At 41.3% G+C, this 20,258-nt stretch overlaps 4 protein-coding genes across 5 annotated transcripts in view; 1 reads left to right on the top strand and 3 right to left on the bottom strand.

The window, feature by feature from the left end:
• Nucleotides 1-974: 974 nt before the first annotated feature.
• Nucleotides 975-4,613, top strand: LOC134193141 (tyrosinase-like). The gene is made up of 4 exons (XM_062661940.1): nucleotides 975-1,193; nucleotides 2,764-2,847; nucleotides 3,041-4,306; nucleotides 4,367-4,613. The coding sequence occupies exons 1-4, from the start codon at nucleotides 1,016-1,018 to the stop codon at nucleotides 4,435-4,437; spliced, it is 1,599 nt and encodes a 532-aa protein (XP_062517924.1). The 5' UTR covers nucleotides 975-1,015; the 3' UTR covers nucleotides 4,438-4,613.
• A 6,859-nt stretch (nucleotides 4,614-11,472) lies between these two features.
• On the bottom strand, nucleotides 11,473-12,634 carry LOC134193160 (uncharacterized). Its single transcript, XM_062661963.1, has one exon. It carries the CDS (start codon nucleotides 12,550-12,552, stop codon nucleotides 11,509-11,511), a length of 1,044 nt encoding a protein of 347 aa, XP_062517947.1. The 5' UTR covers nucleotides 12,553-12,634; the 3' UTR covers nucleotides 11,473-11,508.
• A 1,545-nt stretch (nucleotides 12,635-14,179) lies between these two features.
• On the bottom strand, nucleotides 14,180-15,205 carry LOC134192822 (TNF receptor-associated factor 3-like). Its single transcript, XM_062661581.1, has one exon. It carries the CDS (start codon nucleotides 15,203-15,205, stop codon nucleotides 14,180-14,182), a length of 1,026 nt encoding a protein of 341 aa, XP_062517565.1.
• A 3,292-nt stretch (nucleotides 15,206-18,497) lies between these two features.
• The window catches only part of LOC134192958 (acyl-coenzyme A thioesterase 11-like), a 12,325-nt gene continuing 10,564 nt past the window's right edge, over nucleotides 18,498-20,258 (bottom strand). For both annotated transcript variants that reach the window (XM_062661714.1, XM_062661715.1), the window contains 2 exons: nucleotides 20,252-20,258; nucleotides 18,498-18,971 (listed from right to left, as the gene is read on the bottom strand). The exon at nucleotides 20,252-20,258 is cut by the window's right edge and continues 75 nt beyond it. In XM_062661714.1, coding sequence (XP_062517698.1) covers nucleotides 18,750-18,971; nucleotides 20,252-20,258 — 229 coding nt within the window. In that variant the 3' untranslated portion in view covers nucleotides 18,498-18,749. The remainder of the gene's footprint in view (nucleotides 18,972-20,251) is intronic.

The raw sequence follows: 20,258 nt of genomic DNA, 5'->3' as shown, positions 1-20,258 counted from the left end.
TGTCCTTACAACTAGTCTAATCCTAGGACAAGGTAACGAGACGTGACGCTTTGAATTCTCTAAAATTTTGGCGCATTACTGTACATTGAACGCAATCAAGAAATAAATTTAAACTTTTTAAATTGACGCCTGTATATATCTACATGCACAGACGTAACACTTAAAACGTGTACTAAGGCATTTAGATCTAAAATTATTGTCACTTGTTTCACGTGGGCGTAAGCAAGGCAAACGTATACACTTTGAACCTGTGAATTACGCTAGCTTGATCATCTATAAACCAAACTACAACTGCATATATCATTATTTTACGAGGTGGTTTCAGTAGTAAGCAGATGACTTCCTATACTATCACGCATTGCTACAATAAGTAACTGCAAATTTATAATAAATTTATTAATAAATTTATGAATAATAAATTTATTAATACATTTATTAATAATAATTTTTAAGAAATTCCAATTTTCTGCTAGTTTTTCAAATTTTGGTAATAGAAAATTTTATCTATTGGGAACAGCTTATCAATCAAGACTGTTACTTTCTGTTACACTATGCTAATTAATGTAATAATTTGACATCATTTCAAATTGTATCAATTCTAATGTCTTGTTGTATTTGAAAAATAAACGTTATCAAATCCAGACAAAATTCTTCCACGCTCTAACAAGCTAATGTGATATCCAAAATAAAACTAAAATGAGAGAAAATACAAATATAAAAAGGCAATTATTTCAAAATTTCTAAGGCCTATGAAGTGTCCTGCTCTTCTAACATTTTGTTTAATGTAGAAGTTTGGTACTAACCTTTACTCAATTGCTGTTAGATACCTATTTGTTATCAGAGCAGGCGAATAGCTTTCTGAGTTAATTAAGTGATAAGTGTAGGTGCTCAAATCGATAGACGAATGATAACATCGCTCACGTGACCAACATCCAATAGGAATGGTGTTGTGGTCTTCCCTCCCTTACATAGTCTAGCGCTTAACCTGTTTACCTCATTTTTTCCAACCAGCTGTATGCCTTCGGTTGGAGCTCTCGTTTTTCTGTCTCTCTTGGTTTTGCTTGCTTTCTTGCTCCCTCGTGGACAATGCCAGTTTCCCATGGAATGCCTTAATGCCCAACTCAACTCAGTGCGGACGGAATGTTGTCCACTAGAAGTACCTACAGATAGCGCTACAAAATGCGGCGGTTCAGGTAAAGTTCATGCCAACACTAGTGCATGAATAAAGTACACGTTTTTAAAAACATGTGCATGTACGCATATGAGCTCTAAGAGCAATCCAGCGTTAAACGTGGCCTGCAAGCGCTGGGCATTAACGGTAAGGCAGTTGCAGCTTGCTGCACAAACCAGAGACAAAGTGAAGTTAGTTTCCAGATTGCAGATGACGACTCTGGTCAGCCTCTTCCGTACATAGCTCAACTTACGAAGAGACTATAGTTAATTATTGTGCAGTGTGCATGTAATCTAGAAAAAGTATACTTCTGGATTCTATATGTGTTAGCCAGTGTACTAAATAGATCGCATAGGTAAATGATAATGCCATGCATTGTTTCGGGATGGATATTCAAACTGAATTTTGTGTCCATTATGTTTCAAATATCGTTCAACGTTATTCCAATTCCAGAATTTTTTGGGCGGGGTTTTGATGTTATGCAGATCACTTTCATTATTAATAAAACTTGAAACTTCCGCAGTGGTAAAGTGTAGCTAGTTGTAAAGCAACTAGAGCCTTAAATCTCAATTAGCTGTCATTTTTGCAAAAAGTGGCCTGGTTTAGTAATAACCAGATCCGTTTAGCTATTCTACAGTAGTACTTCCTGCTTATTGAATTTGTTTAAATACAAGTCCAGATTAAGAGAATTGCTATTGATATGTATTTGCAAAGATAAAGCAACTCTACTACTGCCAACACCACTCAAGGTTCCTGGATCGTTCAACGGCTAACAGCATGCATGGGCACTATACTCCATTAAACTCTACAGCCTCCCCTCTTACCAAGCAATGCTCTCGGACTCCTTCTTTAGCCTTGTGGAACGGCGTGGTGCTGGTGTCCAAACTGACGTTCCTACAACAGCACACTCAACTTCTAAACTTTCCACAATTTGAGTTGAAGTCTTCGGAATTTCTGGTGCAACTGTTGCAGAGAAGGGCCAGTGAGAAAACTTAACAATTGATACTAATTTTTGTACTAATTTATGTTAGTTGTGCAAGTTTTGGTAATTACCAAATGTATGCACTATTTTCAAATCTTGAAACTTCCGGATTAGCAAAGTTTAGCAAGTTGCAAGGCAAGTATAGAAATTGCAGAACCTAATCTCAAAGTTTCATTTCTGCAAAGACTTGCAGTGGTCTGGTTTGATCATAGGCATGTCTGTTTAGCCTGTTTATATTCGTTTACAGTTGTACTTCCTGTCAAATTCAATTTCTCTAATGTAATTCAAGATCATGGGATTGTTATCTCTAGAATTTTCTTGCTTTGTACGCATCGTTGTAAGCACAATTAAAGAGCAGGCTGAGACGTTGCTAAACATGTGAAGTTGATGCCTAAATATCTAGACACTGTCATGCGAACCTACAACGTTTGGTCACCAGTGCATGTAAGGATAAGTACGTTTGCTACACGTTGTAATACCTCTGCAACAAACAAGAAAATATTGTTGTCAATTCCTCTGCTCGATGCTTGTACAGTACTATACCTACATTATTACCAATGCTATAAAATGCGTTTAATTATAAATTTGCTAACATTTCTAATTTAATTAGGTAAAGGCGTATGTGTTGACCTGGACATGAAAGTTTATAGTCAACAGTTCAACAGGAGGAAATCCTCAGCTTGCGAACCAAACGGTAATAGTAAACAAGATCTTGTTATATGTCTATTGTCTAAAATTAGCAATGCGGATGTGCTCGTCTGCAGTGATATTTACATTTCTTGTACATTGCTAATGTGCTAAATTTTTAAGCGTTTTTTTCAGCTCACAATAATTGAAGCTCCAACAAATATTTTAGTGTTGTTCGACAATGTTTATGTCATGTTTAGACCCGCGTATAGGATGGCCATATTCATTCGGTATAAGAAGGTACTGCAAGTGTACAAAAGCATGGGATGGTCCTGGGTGTACAGATTGCGCTGAAGGATACAGAAAAAACGAAAAAGGGAACTGCGTTGCTCGAAGTGGTACTCACGCGATTGTTCGTAGAAACGCACTAGGAATGACCGATGCAGAATGGATTACGTTCTGGAATGTTATCAATCAAGCAAAAATGACACCCAGCAACTACCTTGTTTACAAGGGAACTGCAACGACAACTGAAGATACAAATCCTCGACTTACCGGTACCGTTTCTTTTGTTAAGCCTGTTACAGTATACAATCTGATAGTTTGGATGCACTATTATGCAACGAAAGGCAATAAGTCCAATAAGCTCGTGCAATGTGATTTTGCTCATGAGCAATCCGGGTTTCTGACTTGGCACCGAGCCTGGCTACTTTTCGTCGAAAGAGAATTGCGAAAATTGAGTGCTGCGCCAGATAACTTCGCAATTCCTTACTGGGACTGGACTGACACGAGCACAGTGAATCAACTTTTTAATAATGGTGCACAGTCGCGAATGGGGCGGAGCTTCATTGCTAACAACGGAGATAAGTCTGCTAAAACCCCAGATCCCTCCTTCAACGCAATCGTTAACTTCAAATCATCCCAATGGCAAACGGTCTGCACTGATAACAAAGACGCTGGACCGAGGATAGCTTCTGAGTGCGATCCATCTAAGCCTGAAGTAGGATCATATATTACGCGGTGTCTCGGCTGTAGGAAAGATCTTTTGGACTCCAGAGCGCTCCCAACTGCAGCCGAACAAAACAGAACGATAGACTGCGTAAAATGGCTTGATTCAGATCCGTGGGACAAAACGTCCAAAGGAACCGACAGCTTTAGAAACTCTCTGGAAGGCTGGGTTAATACAACTACACTTGATAAACCAGGAAATGCAAAGTACCACGAGTTTCACAACAGAGTTCATATTTACATGGGCGGGACTATGGCCGATGTTTCACCTGCTCCTAATGATCCGATTTTCTTGCTCCATCACGCCAACGTCGATCGCATCTTTGAAATATGGTTGAAAAAGACTAAGAAAACCAAATTCATACCAGATAGCAGCAAGAAAGTTCATCCGGGGCATGCCAAGAATGATTGGATAGTACCAATTATTCCTTTTGTGACGCATGAAGACATCTTCAAGACAGCTTCAGCTCTCGGATACGCATATGACAATACCACGGTTCCGTCTGCGGCTATACACCGTAAGTTATCTTTAGACCGTTTTGCTCTTCACTTACTACAGAGTTGGCATTTTCTTGCAGTGACTTTTCCAAGTCTGACACAAACATTTATCGTTGCTGTTGTCGCTGTAATTGTTCAGTCTTTTGCTTAAACGTCGCAAGGTGAAGACAGCTGACTAAAGCTAGTCATAGAGTTGGAGCTGATGCTGTCAGTTAAAATGTTTGTTTACCGCGCATGCGCAACTGTCTGCTACTTTTATGTTCATGTAGTTTGTTGAGTTAAATGTTGCTTCCTGCAATTCTGCAAATTCTTTTGAATGCAATTATAAAAGCATTTGGCATTGGTGTTTATAGGACTTGTTTAAATGTGCGGCATGCGCAAATCTAGCCTCGAGTATCCATCCATCTGGCAAACGTAAAGATTTTGCATGCTTGTTTTGCTTCACTTTATAATCTAGTTTCTATTTATCAACATTACTCTAAACATTTAGCAATGATTGGAGAAACCATGGACTATTAATTGGTAGAGTACGCGACACTACCTGTGGCCTTGGTGAGCGAATTCCTATAGAATACTAAATACAGCGAGCGAGACAAAAAAACAAGAAAATACCTACTAATCATAATGTTCGTTCGGTCTTCCAGAATTGTGAAAACGGAAATCTTGGACTTCGCCCGTAGGGCATCCTCTATCTAGACAACTGAAAAAGGATTCGATTATGACTTCGTCTCAGTTCTCGCTTCTATTTTCTGCACCAGTGATTACAAAAGTTTACCAAAACTGAATAGAACAAAGGATTGATACAACTCGAGTCTTGCAATGAAAGCCGGCTGTTTGTATCGATGTTTCTGGTCAAGTGTTCTGTGTAACTGCAGGTAATGGCATTGCAAGTTTGCGTCTTCAAACAAAGCCAAGTGGACGATTTTTATGTATACTTAGAACTGCTGGAAAGAAAAACTATATAAATGCCCATTTTAAATACATTATATTTTATAGATCGAGTTATGACTGCGTGGATTTTTCAAGCCGACTGTCCGACTGTTAGTCACGGCAGACGAAATAGAATAGAGTGTAGGGCAAGGCGACTGCACAAACTCAAATTGTTAGAGCAAATACATGCAAGCAAAGGCATAAACAGCAACAACATTTCTTCCCAACTCACAGTTCCCAACTCACAGCCTGATTCTGCTGCAGCTGTGGAGTCTTTCTGACTAAATCATGTCTACCAGTTGAACTGTACATTATATCATAGTAATACAATGCGGTCAATCAATTAGAGATTTAATAGATATCGTCATCTAGCACTTCCGCTGTCACAGCCCTTACTCATGCACACTTCATCAGTGCAATGCGCTATGGGCAACAAACTAAAGATCAGATATAGTGCTCGGTTTGATAAGTATAGACACAGAGAATACTTGTGAAAACGTGCTCCACCTGTTCAGCCTTAAATACTTCAATTATTTAAAAAATGGGGCGTGGTTTTGATGTTATGCAATCGACTTTCATTATTACCAAATTTGAAACTTCCGCAATCTCAAAGTTTGGCAGGTTGCAAGACAAATATAAACTACAGAGCTTAATGTAATGATCTGTCATCTTTGCAAACGACTGCCAGTGGCCTGGTGAGGTCATAAGCCTATCTAATTTTTGCCTAACGTTGTATAGTTCCTGTTCATCTAACTAGTCTAATCCCACAACACCGTCACAACACGTGACCAGGTAAAAGTTGCTTTTTGCCACATTGTAGTAAGCACAACCAAGATGTAAATTCTAAACAGACATAGCATGCAGTAGCTGCTATATACAGATTTTTGTTGATTTTCATCATGTTCTGGCCTACAGAATGGAAAAAAGTGCTGATATGAGCATAAATTGATCAGTTAGTTTGTTTTCAAAGGTTGGAATATTGTTTGCATTAAATATGCTTTGATAAGTTGTAATGCAAACTTAATCGGCTTTTAACTAAGTTGTAACAATAATCATAAATTGCAACAACCACCTGATTAGAATCAATTCTAAACCAATTAGCACTATTGTGGGTCAAAATGTCCAATTTCAATCACAATAATCCCGCTGATTTTTGGATTAGCGATTGGGTGAAACCATTTCGACTTGGACGTTGCTGCCGTTGCGAGGAACAGGTGTATCGAACTTGGCATCTATTCGACACGTGTCCAGTTTCAAAAAATCCCGTTGATTGGATTATTGATCCCGTTGAAGCCATTTCGACAGTCCCGTTGCGGAGAACAGGTGTATCGAACCTGGCATCTATAATTTCGACGTGAATCCCGTAACGTGCGAGTCACGTGCACTACTTACCCGGATAATCCGTTCCCCGTATATAACGAATGCCGACTCTCATCATTTCGACAGTCCCGCTGAACGTTGTCTGTTCGAAGACGTTGCTGGCGTTTCGAGGAACAGGTGCATCAAACACGGCAGCTCTTCGACGGTCGTAGACTGGCAAACGACTGTGGGCGTATTTTTTCAAGACCCAGATATCAGAAAAAATATCTTCCGTTTGCCAGCGTCGCCCACAATAAACGACACGCTCGGCGCGTAACGTCCGACGTCGGGAACGGGCAGTCTAAATTCGGCGGACATACGATGCGCCGTTCCGGAGATATTCGCGCGCGAGCAGAAGCGAGCGCGATCGGCGGGAAATGGCATCGTCGTGGGAGAAGTCAGGAAGACGATCACGGTCTAACTTTCGAGATTAATGAATTCGGCGTGCGCGAGCCAAATTCGGCCGAGATCGGACTCGCCGTCTTTGAGAAACACTCGTACGGACGGACACACAGACAGACAGACAGACAGACAGACAGACAGACAGACACCTCTCCTTTATATCTAATATATAAAGCTCAAATTGTCTGTCTGTCTGTCTGTCTGTCTGTGTGTGTGTTCGCGTTTGGCGGTCACGTCTTTTGTCCGTTGGCAACCGAAATCGGCACCCACACTCGGCTCGCATAGGGGAAGCTTTGAGTAAAAAATAAAAAAAATTTGCACAGGGTCCCCTCTCGAGGGGTCGACCCCGGCGTAAAATTTGTCGATGACGCAAACGCTACACATTCCAGTTCATTCGAACACACGCCCACACCAGTCCTGTGTAGACCGTATGCATCGTCGTCCTTCGCAAAGCTTCGAGCAATCGAATATCTCTTGCCGACGAAACTTACTGTTCTAGCGCTTTCGTTTCTCTCCAAATTCTGATCGCATTTGCACCGAATCCAGCCTACACTTTCTCTTCAGCAAGCGCTACACGGGGAGTGTGTCGATTTCGATCGAAACAAGCGCGAAGAGCAAGATTCGAATTCATTCAGTACATCCGGGACATCGCAACAAAGATTGCACGTGACGTGTCCACAAACCTATCTTTACACTACAGTATCTTGCCCGTACGAAGGACGGGCCATGGATACTAGTATGTAGATAAAGCTCAAATTGTCTGTGTGTGTGTGTGTGTGTGTGTGTGTGTGTGTGTGTGTGTTCGCGTTTGGCAGCCACGTCTTTGGTCCGTTCGCAACCGAAATCAACACGCACACTCGGCACGCACAGAGAAAGATTTGCGTAAAAATTGAAAACATTTGCACCGGGTCCCCTCTCGAGGGGTCGACCCCCGCCTAAAATTTCGCGATGACTCAAATGCTACACATCCCAGTTCATTCGAACACACGCCCACACCAGTCCTGTGTAGACTGTATGCATCGCCGTCCTCCGCAAAGCTTCAAGCGATCGAATATCTCTTGCCGACGAAACTTACTCTTCTAGCGCTTTCGTTTCTCTCCAAATTCTGATTGCATTTGCACCAAATCCAACCTATACGTTCTCTTCAGCAAGCGCTACACGGGGAGTGTGTCGATTTCGATCGAAACAAACGCGAAGAGCAAGATTCGAATTCATTAAGCACATCCTGGACCTCGCAACAAAGATTGCACGTGACGTGTCCACTGACCTATCTTTACACTACAGTATTTTGCCCGTACGAAGGACGGGCAATGTATACTAGTATATATATATATATAAAGGAGAGGTGTCTGTGTGTCTGTCTGTCTGTCTGTCTCTCTGTGTGTCCGTACGTACGAGCGTCTCTCGAAGACGGCGAGTCCGATCTCGGCCGAATTTCTCTCGCGCACGCCGAATTCATTCAGGTCGAAAGTCAGACCGCGGTCGTCTTCCTGACTTCTCCCACGACGACGACGTTTCCCGTCGATCGCGCTCGCTTCCGCTCGCGCGCGAATATCTCCGGAACGGCGCGTCGTATCTCCGCCGAATTTAGACTGCCCGTTCCCGACGTCGAACGGTACGCGCCGTTTATTGCGGGCGACGCTGGCAGACGGAAGATATTTTGCTGATATCCGGGTCTTGAAAAAATACGCCCACAGTCGTTTGCCAGTCTACGACCGTCGAAGAGCTGCCGTGTTTGATGCACCTGTTCCTCGAAACGCCAGCAACGTCTTCGAACAGACGACGTTCAGCGGGACTGTCGAAATGACGAGAGTCGGCATTCGTTATATACGGGGAACGGATTATCCGGGTAAGTAGTGCACGTGACTTGCACGTTACGGGATTCACGTCGAAATTATAGATGCCAGGTTCGATACACCTGTTCTCCGCAACGGGACTGTCGAAATGGCTTCAACGGGATCAATAATCCAATCAACGGGATTTTTTGAAACTGGACACGTGTCGAATAGATGCCAAGTTCGATACACCTGTTCCTCGCAACGGCAGCAACGTCCAAGTCGAAATGGTTTCACCCAATCGTTAATCCAAAAATCAGCGGGCTCTAGAAACGACAATTGTACGGGATATAACTATGAATCAGAATTCTGTCTGACTGCTACTAAACGGTAAAAGCACTTACACCACGGCTAATTAGTGACAGTAAACGGTTCTCTATACAAACTGTACGTGACCTGGCTACACCCCCTCTGCCTCTCCAAGCATCAAACGCATTTTTAGATACTTTCTGCTATAATCTCTACCTATAAAGGCGACCTGTTTTTCTGTCTGTCTGTCTGTCTGTCTGTCTGTCTGTCTGTCTGTCTGTCTGTCTGTCAATGGTATTATATTTTCATAAATCAGAACTATTACAGGCTAAATCAAATTAAGCAAAGCACGATACACTACATTACAATGACAATTAAATAGCAAAAAACTGAACACTCTGTCTGTCTCCCGGATAACATGGATGGACATCACAAAGTGCATGGCCACCATAGAAGACGCCTAGCCTGACGCGAGGTAAAGATGTGTACAATCCATGATGACAATGTTGGTAAAGAGGAGTAGACAATATGGGTAGAGGAAGACATCACAACTGTCTGTCTGTCTGTCTGTCTGTCTGTCTGTCTGTCTGTCTGTCTGTCTGTCTGTCTGTCTGTCTGTCTGTCTGTCTGTCTGTCTGTCTGTCTGTCTGTCTGTCTGTCTGTCTGTCTGTCTGTCTGTCTGTCTGTCTGTCTGTCTGTCTGTCTGTCTGTCTGTCTGTCTGTCTGTCTGTCTGTCTGTCTGTCTGTCTGTCTGTCTGTCTGTCTGTCTGTCATTAGTTAATGCTATAATCTCTACCTATAAAGGCGACCTGTCTCTTCTCCACTTCCGTGTTGTATTGGCTCTATGACAAACGTGTGTGTCAACTGCGGCACTATGAAGTGGAAAGGAGAAGCACCTGGCATGTGTTGTCCCCCGGGCGAAGCCGGGCGTTGGAGCTTGTATATATATATATATATATATATATATATATATATATATATATATATATATAGAATATGATGAAAAATCAACAAAGAAACTACCCAGCAAATACTTTTGTCCACTACTGTATATATATATATATATATATATATATATATATATATATATATATATATTGCAGTTGTTATCTGCAATAAGAATATATATATATATATATTCTTATTGCAGATAACAACTACCCGTCCCCTGCCAAAGTTGGCAAATCCCAAAAGTCAAACTCAGTGTCAAATCGCAAACTAGTGCAAATCATACGTGCGTTAAACTGAAATAAGCGAACTGAAAGCTGTTGCAGTAAGTTACTGACTGCCCTACTAAAACTTATTCTGCTCTTTGCTGTGGTCTTGGACGCGATAACCTTCAAAGTGGCAAGACTGGAAGACGTCCACAAACCAAAAGACTCCACTATTATTGGGTAGAAGTAACCTCCTGCCGCATTGACTTCGCTGTCGTGTCGATGGTCTTTCTCTTCTTCACCAGCCATTGCAGCGGCTCCAGCAGAAATGGCGGATTTAGCGACGTACGCCGGCTGCATGGTGTTTCTTATCGAAACGTCGAAATAACCTGGTCGTCCATCAGCGAAATCTGGATGAAAGATATCTCCAGGGCGGCTATTGCTGTCTGGACCACAACGTTGCTCGAGCTGAGCGCCTTCGTTATCCACCAGCAATGCGTGATATATGATGTCCCTCAGTGCATCGTGGCGTCTAGAACGTAAAGAACCGTGACCACATCTAAGAAGATGGTCGCCAAAGCAATCAATTACACGCCCACAGGAACAACGTATTGATTGTGAAGGAGAAATAATCGGAATTCCAAGCCATAGCTTCAGAGCAACTGTAAATTCATGCGGAGCCATTGATAGGCCTAACTTAACGTTTGGAATGGCCCGTAACCATGCTGCAGCATGAACTGACGACTCTGTGTTGAGACGTGCCTTGTCTCGAAGACTGCTTGTGTCTTCAAGGGTGAAGAGCAATGCGTCATCCAGCTGCCTCTGTAATACACGTTGAGACTCACCAGACGAGTTGACAAGGGCATTTTCTTCACCTGGGATGATGGATATCGGCGTACAAGGTGATTCGACAAACATTGGTGACGTTGGAACTAACACATGTGTAGGCAACTTCTTGTTCTGGACTAGAAGGCGTGTTGAAAGCTCCCGAGAAGCTTGACAGCTACCAAGAAAAGCGGCAGCCGAAGTTGTAGCTGCCTGTCTCAACCCCAGGCCTCCCATGCGCATTGGTAGAGTAGCTTGCTGCCAAGAAGCATCAGGCAGAGAAGTCTTAGTTATAAGTTCTAGAGAACGTCGTGTCCCGGTGTCAAAGCGTGTCCAATGGTGATCAGTATATATATATATATATATATATATATATATATATATATATATATATATATATATATATTTTTTTTTTTTTTTTTTTTTTTTTTTTTTTTATATATATATATTTATTTATTTCTTACACACCTACTCACATACAGGGAAGTCCCAACTAAGGACTTCAGCTACTTCCGCAAGTATGCGGCTAGATATCATTCTAGCGTTATAAATCCATAATCTAACAGAAAGCTGCTCTAGCAAATTCTTTAAAGCCTTCCAGAAGGGAACAGCTAACACAGCACATACTTTTGAGGATATAGACTTCAAAGTCTCTAGACTGTCTGGTGACCAAAGGCCAAGTGTTTCAACTACCAACGGATAAAATGTACCACCAGTCAAAGATACTCTTGCATGGTGACGATCATCCTTGCCCATTTCTGCTGCTTCTGCAACAACTCCTGATGTTTCAGCAACTCGAGCAATGTAAGATGGTTGCAACGTGTTTCTTACAGTGATGTCAAAATATCCAGGCCGTCCATTCAAGAAATTCGGATGGAAGACATCACCTGGGCGGCATTTGGATTGACCCGAGCTTCTCTGTTCTTTCACAACTTGTTTGGAATCAATGAGGAGTGATTGCCAAATAGACTCACATAAAGCATTATGTCGATTCAGACGATGTGGACCATGACCACACCCAACAAGATGATCTCCATATGGGTCAAGTGGATGACCACATATACATCTGATGCTGTTTGGTGGGAACGGAAACACAGGTAGACCCAACCAGTATCTTGCTGCTACAACAAACTCATGGGGTGACATGGTGAGGCCTAAGTTACGGTTTGGAGTTGCCCGCAACCATGCACCAGTATGAGGAGATGATAATGTCTTCAAGCGAGCCCTATCTCTGAGACTCACTGAATTGAGTAGGTTGGAAAATGAGATGTCATCTAGTTGAATTTGAATCTGATGTTGTGTAGCTGTCACCAAATCTAATGAAGGTGAATCCTTTCTTGAAAGTAGGTTATGCACGATTCCTCGTGCTTCGTCTTCTCCAGGCAAGGGTTTGATCAAAGTGAGAAGAGAAGGATGGTTACGTTTCAGTAAGCAATTAACTAACTTTCGATTTGAGTTACAGCTGCCAAGAAAAGCGGAAGGTGAAGTAGATAAGGCCTCCCGGATACCCATACCTCCTTTTCCAATTGGCAATACTGCTTGTGACCATGCAAAGTCAGAAATTGAAGATCTTGTGATACGGCTGAGAGATCGGCGTAACCCTTCATCGAAAATAGACAATATATATATATATATATATATATATATATATATATATATATATATATATATATGTTCCCCAAAATGGGCACGATCATAGTGTAAGGGGTGGGAAATTTCGGATGCTACAACATATACGTGGAGGGTCAGTAGATGGTCCGGCCATTTAATTTCCTGCATTTCAATTTTTGTTTTAATTTTTCAATTTTTGCTAATTTTTGTTTATTTATATTTTTTAATATTTCATTTTTTTATTTTCAATTTTTAATTTTTTACTTGCATTCTTATTTAAAAATTTTGTGTTTATTAAAAAATTTTATTCTTCTTTTCACTCTTTTGTATAATTGTTTTTCATCTTTTGAAGTTTGATTCTTGTAATCTTTATATTTATTTTTAAAGTTTGATTTTTAATTAAGCACCTATGTGCTCAAAACTAGAGACTTGAACACGCAGTTCGCCTAGTCAATTTCTAACATAAATAGAAAATTGAGATGACCCAAGACATCAGACACAGTGGGGGTCTCAGCGGGACTTCCATTCGAACGCGTGTCTCAGGAGATCACATTTTCCACACAAAGCAGGTGTTCGTTTTACTTTACTTTCCGTCACGTGCCAATTAAACCACGTTGGCAGCTCTTAGCCTCGCACAACTCCGCTCTGACACACAACGTTGTGCCAGTGAATACCACGGTCCCGAGCTGTGTAGGTACGTGCATTGTGCACAACAAGCTATCTTTACCGTAGATGAAACGGTTGGAGGGGAAATGGTACGAATATATATGTACATGTGTCTAGCTAGGCTCCGCACCAGCGGATCGCGGAGTTGGCAACTGTAGAGACGAAGTCAACAGACTCGTTTGTTGTCTAGGAAAAATTGAGACACAATTAGAAAACATCGAAACCATCAACCTACTCTAGCTAAGTAGTAGTAGACTGTGCAAACTATAAATTTAAAAAATTCAATGGATAATACCACCACCCTCTATATTAGAAGCATTTAAATGTTACGAGTCTGTACAAATTAGTTAAGTAAGCTGTGAGCATGCAAATGTGGTGCAATCAAGATCTGCGCACGCGTGCAATGCAACTGCGTGTGTGCGTGCGTGTGTGCGTGCGTGTGTGCGTGCGTGATCGTGCACTATAGGTTACTCTCACGCGAAAACCGTTCTTGCCCACAAACAAATAAATGTAACTGAGCATCTATGTCTGAACTCAGATTATCCACAGCAACTGTATTACACCAACTAAAACCCCAATACATACAACAGTATAGAACTCCTGCATCCAGCACAAGACAGCTAAGTTAAGTATTTTACTGTCAAATGATCACAACTTGTCCACTAATTATAGAGGTCCCATCTCTCAACCACTTGTATCCAACAAATTCATAAATGGTTAGAGTTTTGATTGCAACTCAAAGACAACCAACAACTCATCTTCAAACTTCATGCTAAAACCGTGTTCAAATTTCGGACAAACCACAGACAAACAATCTTTTTCTAAGTCATGAAACTGCCCACGAGTAGCCCGGAGACTAAAGTCAATCTCTTTCTGGGCCTCTTGACATGTAACCAAGATTGCCATGCAGCAAAATTGACATCAAATACTTTGACTTGTGAAATTTCTTGTTACGTTGTTGACCACAACAGTACACCTTTGCTTCAAATGTGTATTGACTACACCATGTTACTTGACAAAAAAGTTCAAGTTGTAAATGCAAACCTGGATTTCCGGTGTTGAATTTGTTAGATAAAATTGTGCATGGACATGAATTGCCAAATTTCAATAATTGCGCTAAGTGTTGTGACTCTATCTTCCACAGGTGTACAAAAGTGTTGCTCATTTCAAATGAAATTTGTATCTGTTTGTCCAGTAAAGCTTTCACATTCTCCACTGACTGTCTCTGATCAACTTTCTCTAGGCACTCGCCAACCAAAAATTTGCTGAATGTCTTATAGTTGGCAGCCAAAACTGAACTTTCTGTCCGTTGCAGTGTTCTGTTAACATCCGCAGACTCATTGTCTGTCTTTTGCAGTGTTTTCTTAACAGCCACAAACTCATTGTCTGTCTTTTGCAGTGTTTTCTTAACAACCACTAACTCACTTTCTGTATGTTGCAGTGTTTTCTTAACAGCCACTAACTCACTTTCTGTCTTTTGCAGTGTTTTCTTAACAACCACTAACTCACTTTCTGTATGTTGCAGTGTTTTCTTAACAGCAGCTAACTCATTGTCCGTTTCTGCTTGTTTCTTTTCAGCGCTTGCCAATCTCTCATGTACGTTGCTCACTGTTTGCATAGCCACACTAAAATGACAGACTATGTTCTTGTCCAGGTGATCTTGTAGTTGCTCTCTATTTCCCATGAACTGACATCCAGCTGACGCAAAATCACACTGTAGAGGACTGGTGGGGCATACACCCTCTCTGCTGATGTGCACTTCCACATCCTTCCTAGCAACCTGCATTCCACACTTATAAGGACAGTCAACAGTGTAACTATCGCACACCTCATAGTGAACAGTTAACTGTCCATATTCCAGCTGTGTATCACAGTAGCAACAACCCATGTGCTCAAACTAGAAACTTGAACGCGCTGTTCGCTTTCCTATTTCTAACATGAATAGAAAATAGAAATTTGGTCTCAGCGGGGGTCTCAGCGCGGCTTCCATTTGTACGCGTGTCTAAGGAGATCACGTTTCCATCACATAAGCAGATGTTTGTTTTTACTTTGCTTTCCGTCACGTGCCAACCACGTTGGCAACTCTTGACAACTCCGCTCTGACACCCAACGTTGTGCCAGCGAATACCTCGGTCCCTAGCTGTATAGGTACGTGCATTGTACACAACACGCTACTTTTACCGTAAATGAACCGGTTGGAGGGAAATGCTACGAATATCTAGCTCTACTACGTACTGTACTAGATAGGCTCCGCCCTAGCGGATCGCCGAGTTTGCAACTGTGGTGAAGAAGTATACAGACTCGTTTGTTGTCTAAGAAAAATCGAGACACAATTGAAACATCGAACTCGTCAACCTATTACAAGTAGTAAACTACGCGCTTTCACGGGCACGCTACACGGTACCGTACAAGGGTTGGGATGGTACTCTACAGCTGGTCACATTTCTTCATTTCGTCGGACACGGAACTACCAATTGTGTTTCCATCTGCCACAACCCAAGGTGCTGGTGCCTCCCCATCATGCATCTTGACTGCATATATGAACGTACGCGTCGACAATGACAGCCCAGAGATCACTGACAGACACGGTAGAACTCTACAATCATTGTCTAGCACTAATGACTCTCTAGTACAGTAGCTATACTCAGCATTGGCATAGTAGTCTACTTAGAACTAGTAGTCAGATTAGTGTAGCTAGTAGTAGTCTACTAGCTACATGTATGACCATGTTGTTTCAGTTTTAGCCGCACACTGTTCTACGTTAGTTGAGTTGAGCAAATAGAGTTCAGTTGAATTGACTTCAAATAGAGTTCAGAAGGCTTTGTAGAACGATGGACGTGCATGTCTGTTTGCTTGGTGAGTTGTGCGACGAAATGTGACCTGCTATACAATACCACGCCCATGCACACTTGTACGGTACCGTGTAGAGTGCCTGTGAAAGCGCGTAGTCTACTACTTGTAGTAGGTTGACGGGTTCGATGTTTCAATTGTGCCTCGATTTTTCTTAGACAACAAACGAGTCTGTATACTTCGTCACAACAGTTGCCAACTCGGCGATCTGCTAGAGCGGAGCCTATCTATCTAGGTACAGTAGCAGTAGTAGAGCTAGATACTCGTAACATTTCCCTCCTACCGGTTCATCTACGGTAAAGGTAGCGTGTTGTGTACAATGCACGTACCTATACAGCTAGGGACCGAGGTATTCACTAGCACAACGTTGCGTGTCAGAGCGGAGTTGTCAAGCGCTGCCAACGTGGTTTGGCACGTAACAGAAAATAAAGTAAAAACAAACACCTGCTTGTGTGTTGGAAATGTAATCTCCTGAGACACGCGTACGAATGGAAGCCCCGCTGAGACCTTACTGAGACCGCCGCTGTGTCTAGTGTCCTCGGTCACTTCAATTTTCTATTTTCTATTTTCTATTTTCTATTCATGTTAGAAATAGAAAAGCGAACTGCACGTTCAAGTTTCTAGTTTTGAGTACATAGGTGCCTAATAATCAAATTCTAGAAGATAAATCTCAAGATCACAAGAATCAAACATCAAAAGATGAAAACCATTTTACAAAAAAATAATACGGAAAAAAAAATTAAAAATTAAAAGTTAAAAATTTTTAAACACAAAAATTTTAAATAAGAATACAAGTAAAAAATTAAAAATTAACAAATTAACAAATTAACAAATTAACTAAAAATCGAAAATTGAAATGTAGAAAATTAAATGGCCGGACCATCCACTGACCGGGGAGCCTAGACAGTTGTAATTCCTGTTAGATCATATGACAAGGTTACGAGAGGTGAAACTATATAAATCACTATTTTTTCGTTTTTAGCATATTACTGTAAACGCTTGTACAATCAAAACGTGAAGATGAGACGTTGTTAAATTGATTCCTGGATATCTGGTACTATATGCCATAGGATGAACTGCCAGTGCCGGATCCAGAAATTTTTGAAAGAGGGGTTCACCGTTAGCAGTTATCTATAGCATTACTAATTTTCTCTTTTCTAATAAAACTATATAAAATTATTGAACCACGCCTATTGGAAAGAGGGGGGTCCTGAAACCCCCTCTGGATCCGGCCCTGACTGCTGATGGCAAGAATTGCGGCTAAACAAATTTCAAAAATCTTAGACAAAAGAGGTACTAAGAGCCTTCGAAACTCGCTGAAAGGCTGGGTTAGATAGAACACTTGATGAACCAGGAAACGCGCAGTATCACGAGTTTCACAACAGAGTTAATATCTAGACATGGTGGAATTATGGAAAAAGTTTCACCTTCAAAAGTAGCCTTTCCAAGTCTGACACAAACATCTATCGTTGCTCTACTTGGTCATTTCCTTGCCTCAAACGCTTGACAACAAATTCAGACGACTCGAGCAAGTCTGTAGTTGGAACTGCTGCTGTCAGCTAGGAATATGTCATTTGCAGCAACAGTCAGTGCTACTGAACTTTAGTTTGTCGACTTAGACGTCGCCGATTGCTTTTTGTGTGTTTTCTCTAGTGGCTCAATCACTTTGATGTATCGTACGTAGCAAATTGTAGCCTCAATCGTACCAGACCTTCTCGATCCGTCATGCCGGGTTCCCGTATAAGACGACAACGCTGCATGGGCACGACGGTACGAGAGGGTCTCGTACGAGCAAATTGAACAAACACCAGGTAAATATTGGAGCAATCATGCAGGAACATCACGTTTGCGTCGATCCTAATAAGGCAGTGAAAGGACATGCACAGGCGCGTAGGAGTCGCAGTCTCGTCATTTGTTACATCAAGGGTTTCATCCTTTAGTTAGAATGGAGGTTAGACGTAAAAATGCCACTTCATACTTCAACATCATCTGCCATAGTCACGGAATAATGAATACCACGCATGATCGAAATTTGACACACTAAATGGACGCAGATCCGGGTACTCGAAATATCTACACAGATGAATATTCAACTTGCAAATGCTCATAAGCTGATGCTGACGCTTCTCGTTAACACAATTCTGCTTGCAACACGTAAAATTAGACTCTGCAAAAATACTGTAACCCAGATATGCGCGCCCGAGAGTGGGGTAGGCAAGGCAAAGAACGCAAAGAAAAAACCAGTACTGAAGTGTAAAGCAGCGACGCCATACACATTATAAGACCATACCACTTCTTAACTAGGCCTACTATCTACGTTGATGTTTCAGAAAGTAATCTATTGTCATGTCTCTCTTAGCACGTGACCTCATGACATTTAACACGTGACATGTTGTGGTAAAATCAAATACGAAATTTAACAGCATACAAAAATACCTTATCAGTCCTACTAACGCATACAACAGGAATTCACAACAAAACAAATACACGCGCCAGACGAGTGCAATTAACAAATCATCAAATTCGCAATTTGTCTGTATAGGTAAGTCCAACAAAATTAATATCGACTTTCATTGATCTTACTATCCTTCACTGTGGTCGGATATGAGTTTTGTGGTTATGTAAGATTTTAGACGCCTGCCTGTGTTTATCAACACTGCTGTTAGACCAACCAGATCACCTCCAATGTAGGGTAACACTGTGGCACTCAACTGATGAAAGTACGTGACACAGCATTTTGCACGACCCTCTTCACTAGGTCCTTCAAAAGGCAGCTCTCTTACAACATAACCAGACGACAACACCTGACAACAATTTCTGTTAGTTTGCTAACAAAATTGTGGACAAAACACAGAGTCTAAGAGAAATGCAGGTGCATAGAAAAATGAAGATACAATCAAAACAAAAGGCAGATTTCTAAATTGCAAACAAACTACCAATATTGTTTATACAGTAGGTAGCAGACAAAGATGGTCACGCAAACAACACAGGCTGACAAACATAAATACAAAATAGTGCACAAAGATCGGAAGATGCAATGTTATGACTTCCAGCCAAACAGCTGTAATTATTAGCTGTAAATAGTCACGATCAGTTGCTTGTATTCGATACGATTGTGGCGCTAGGTGTGAGTGTGACAGGAACTACCAAAGCCCCACTCAAACACAAGAGACTAATCACATATCACAATTGCTTGCCTTTGTAATGCCAATATAAATACACAACAAACAAACAAACAAACAAATAAAACACAAAAAAGAACTGGGAAGCAGAGTTAGTAAGTTAGACAAACTGAAAAGCAAGTCATACAAAAAGTAATCAAATTTCTCTACACTTAGTATTGGTGTTACATGGATAGCAAGTTTTGCCAATACTATGTACCGATACTCTGTACCGATACCGATACCTCCGTTTCCAAGTATCAGCCAATAGTGATACCAATACCAATACTGAGATTTCAATTCTTTGTTGTAGTTTTAACTGTTAAATGAGAAAGAGCATTGATTCAAAAACAAAAACCTTGTCTTCGCCTCAACATTAGTATGTTAGTTACTTGTCTATGGCAACAACCTCGCCATAAGAAGATGAAGTTCCAAAAGCCTGGGAAATAATTAAAGTCATACTGCTGCCTTCTGCATTGCTTCGTTGATCGTTGACTGCTGCTTGTCTTGTGCACACCCATTTTCTGAATCCTCCAGTAGCCTAAACTTGTCAAGGTGTTTTCTCTGCAAATGTTCACCCTGTTACATACTGCTGAGACTAAATAAAACTAAATGCCACTGGCACGAGTTGCCATGATAGAACCACATCTTTCAACCCTTGAGATACCAAACCGTTGGGCAAGGTATCATCAGGCAGATTTCTACTGACACCAATAATACTGTCCAACTTGGTATCGGCACTGATACTATAATGCTGATACCAGTATCGACAAACACTGATACTTATACAAGACAAGAACTGTTACAACAATCCCAAAACAAGCCATAAACTAAACTTAAACCTATTATCCAACAGCTACTTTACAATAAATCAGCTGAAAATAAATCAGCAAATACAATTGTGATTTAAATCATACAACTACCTCAGCT

This window comes from Corticium candelabrum, chromosome 17 (assembly GCF_963422355.1).
Source record: "Corticium candelabrum chromosome 17, ooCorCand1.1, whole genome shotgun sequence".
Classification (NCBI taxonomy): domain Eukaryota; kingdom Metazoa; phylum Porifera; class Homoscleromorpha; order Homosclerophorida; family Plakinidae; genus Corticium; species Corticium candelabrum.
Note: the sequence above shows the minus strand (reverse complement) of the source record. Positions and strands in the feature narration are given on the sequence as shown.

Coding starts and splice junctions, on each gene's coding strand:
- LOC134193141 (XM_062661940.1), top strand. CDS start 1,016: ATGCCTTCGGTTGGAGCTCTCGTTTTTCTGTCTCTCTTGGTTTTGCTT. Junction 2,848..3,040: donor CTCAGCTTGCGAACCAAACG/GTAATAGTAAAC, acceptor TGTCATGTTTAG/ACCCGCGTATAGGATGGCCA. Junction 4,307..4,366: donor TCCGTCTGCGGCTATACACC/GTAAGTTATCTT, acceptor ATTTTCTTGCAG/TGACTTTTCCAAGTCTGACA.
- LOC134193160 (XM_062661963.1), bottom strand. CDS start 12,552: ATGGGTATCCGGGAGGCCTTATCTACTTCACCTTCCGCTTTTCTTGGC.
- LOC134192822 (XM_062661581.1), bottom strand. CDS start 15,205: ATGGGTTGTTGCTACTGTGATACACAGCTGGAATATGGACAGTTAACT.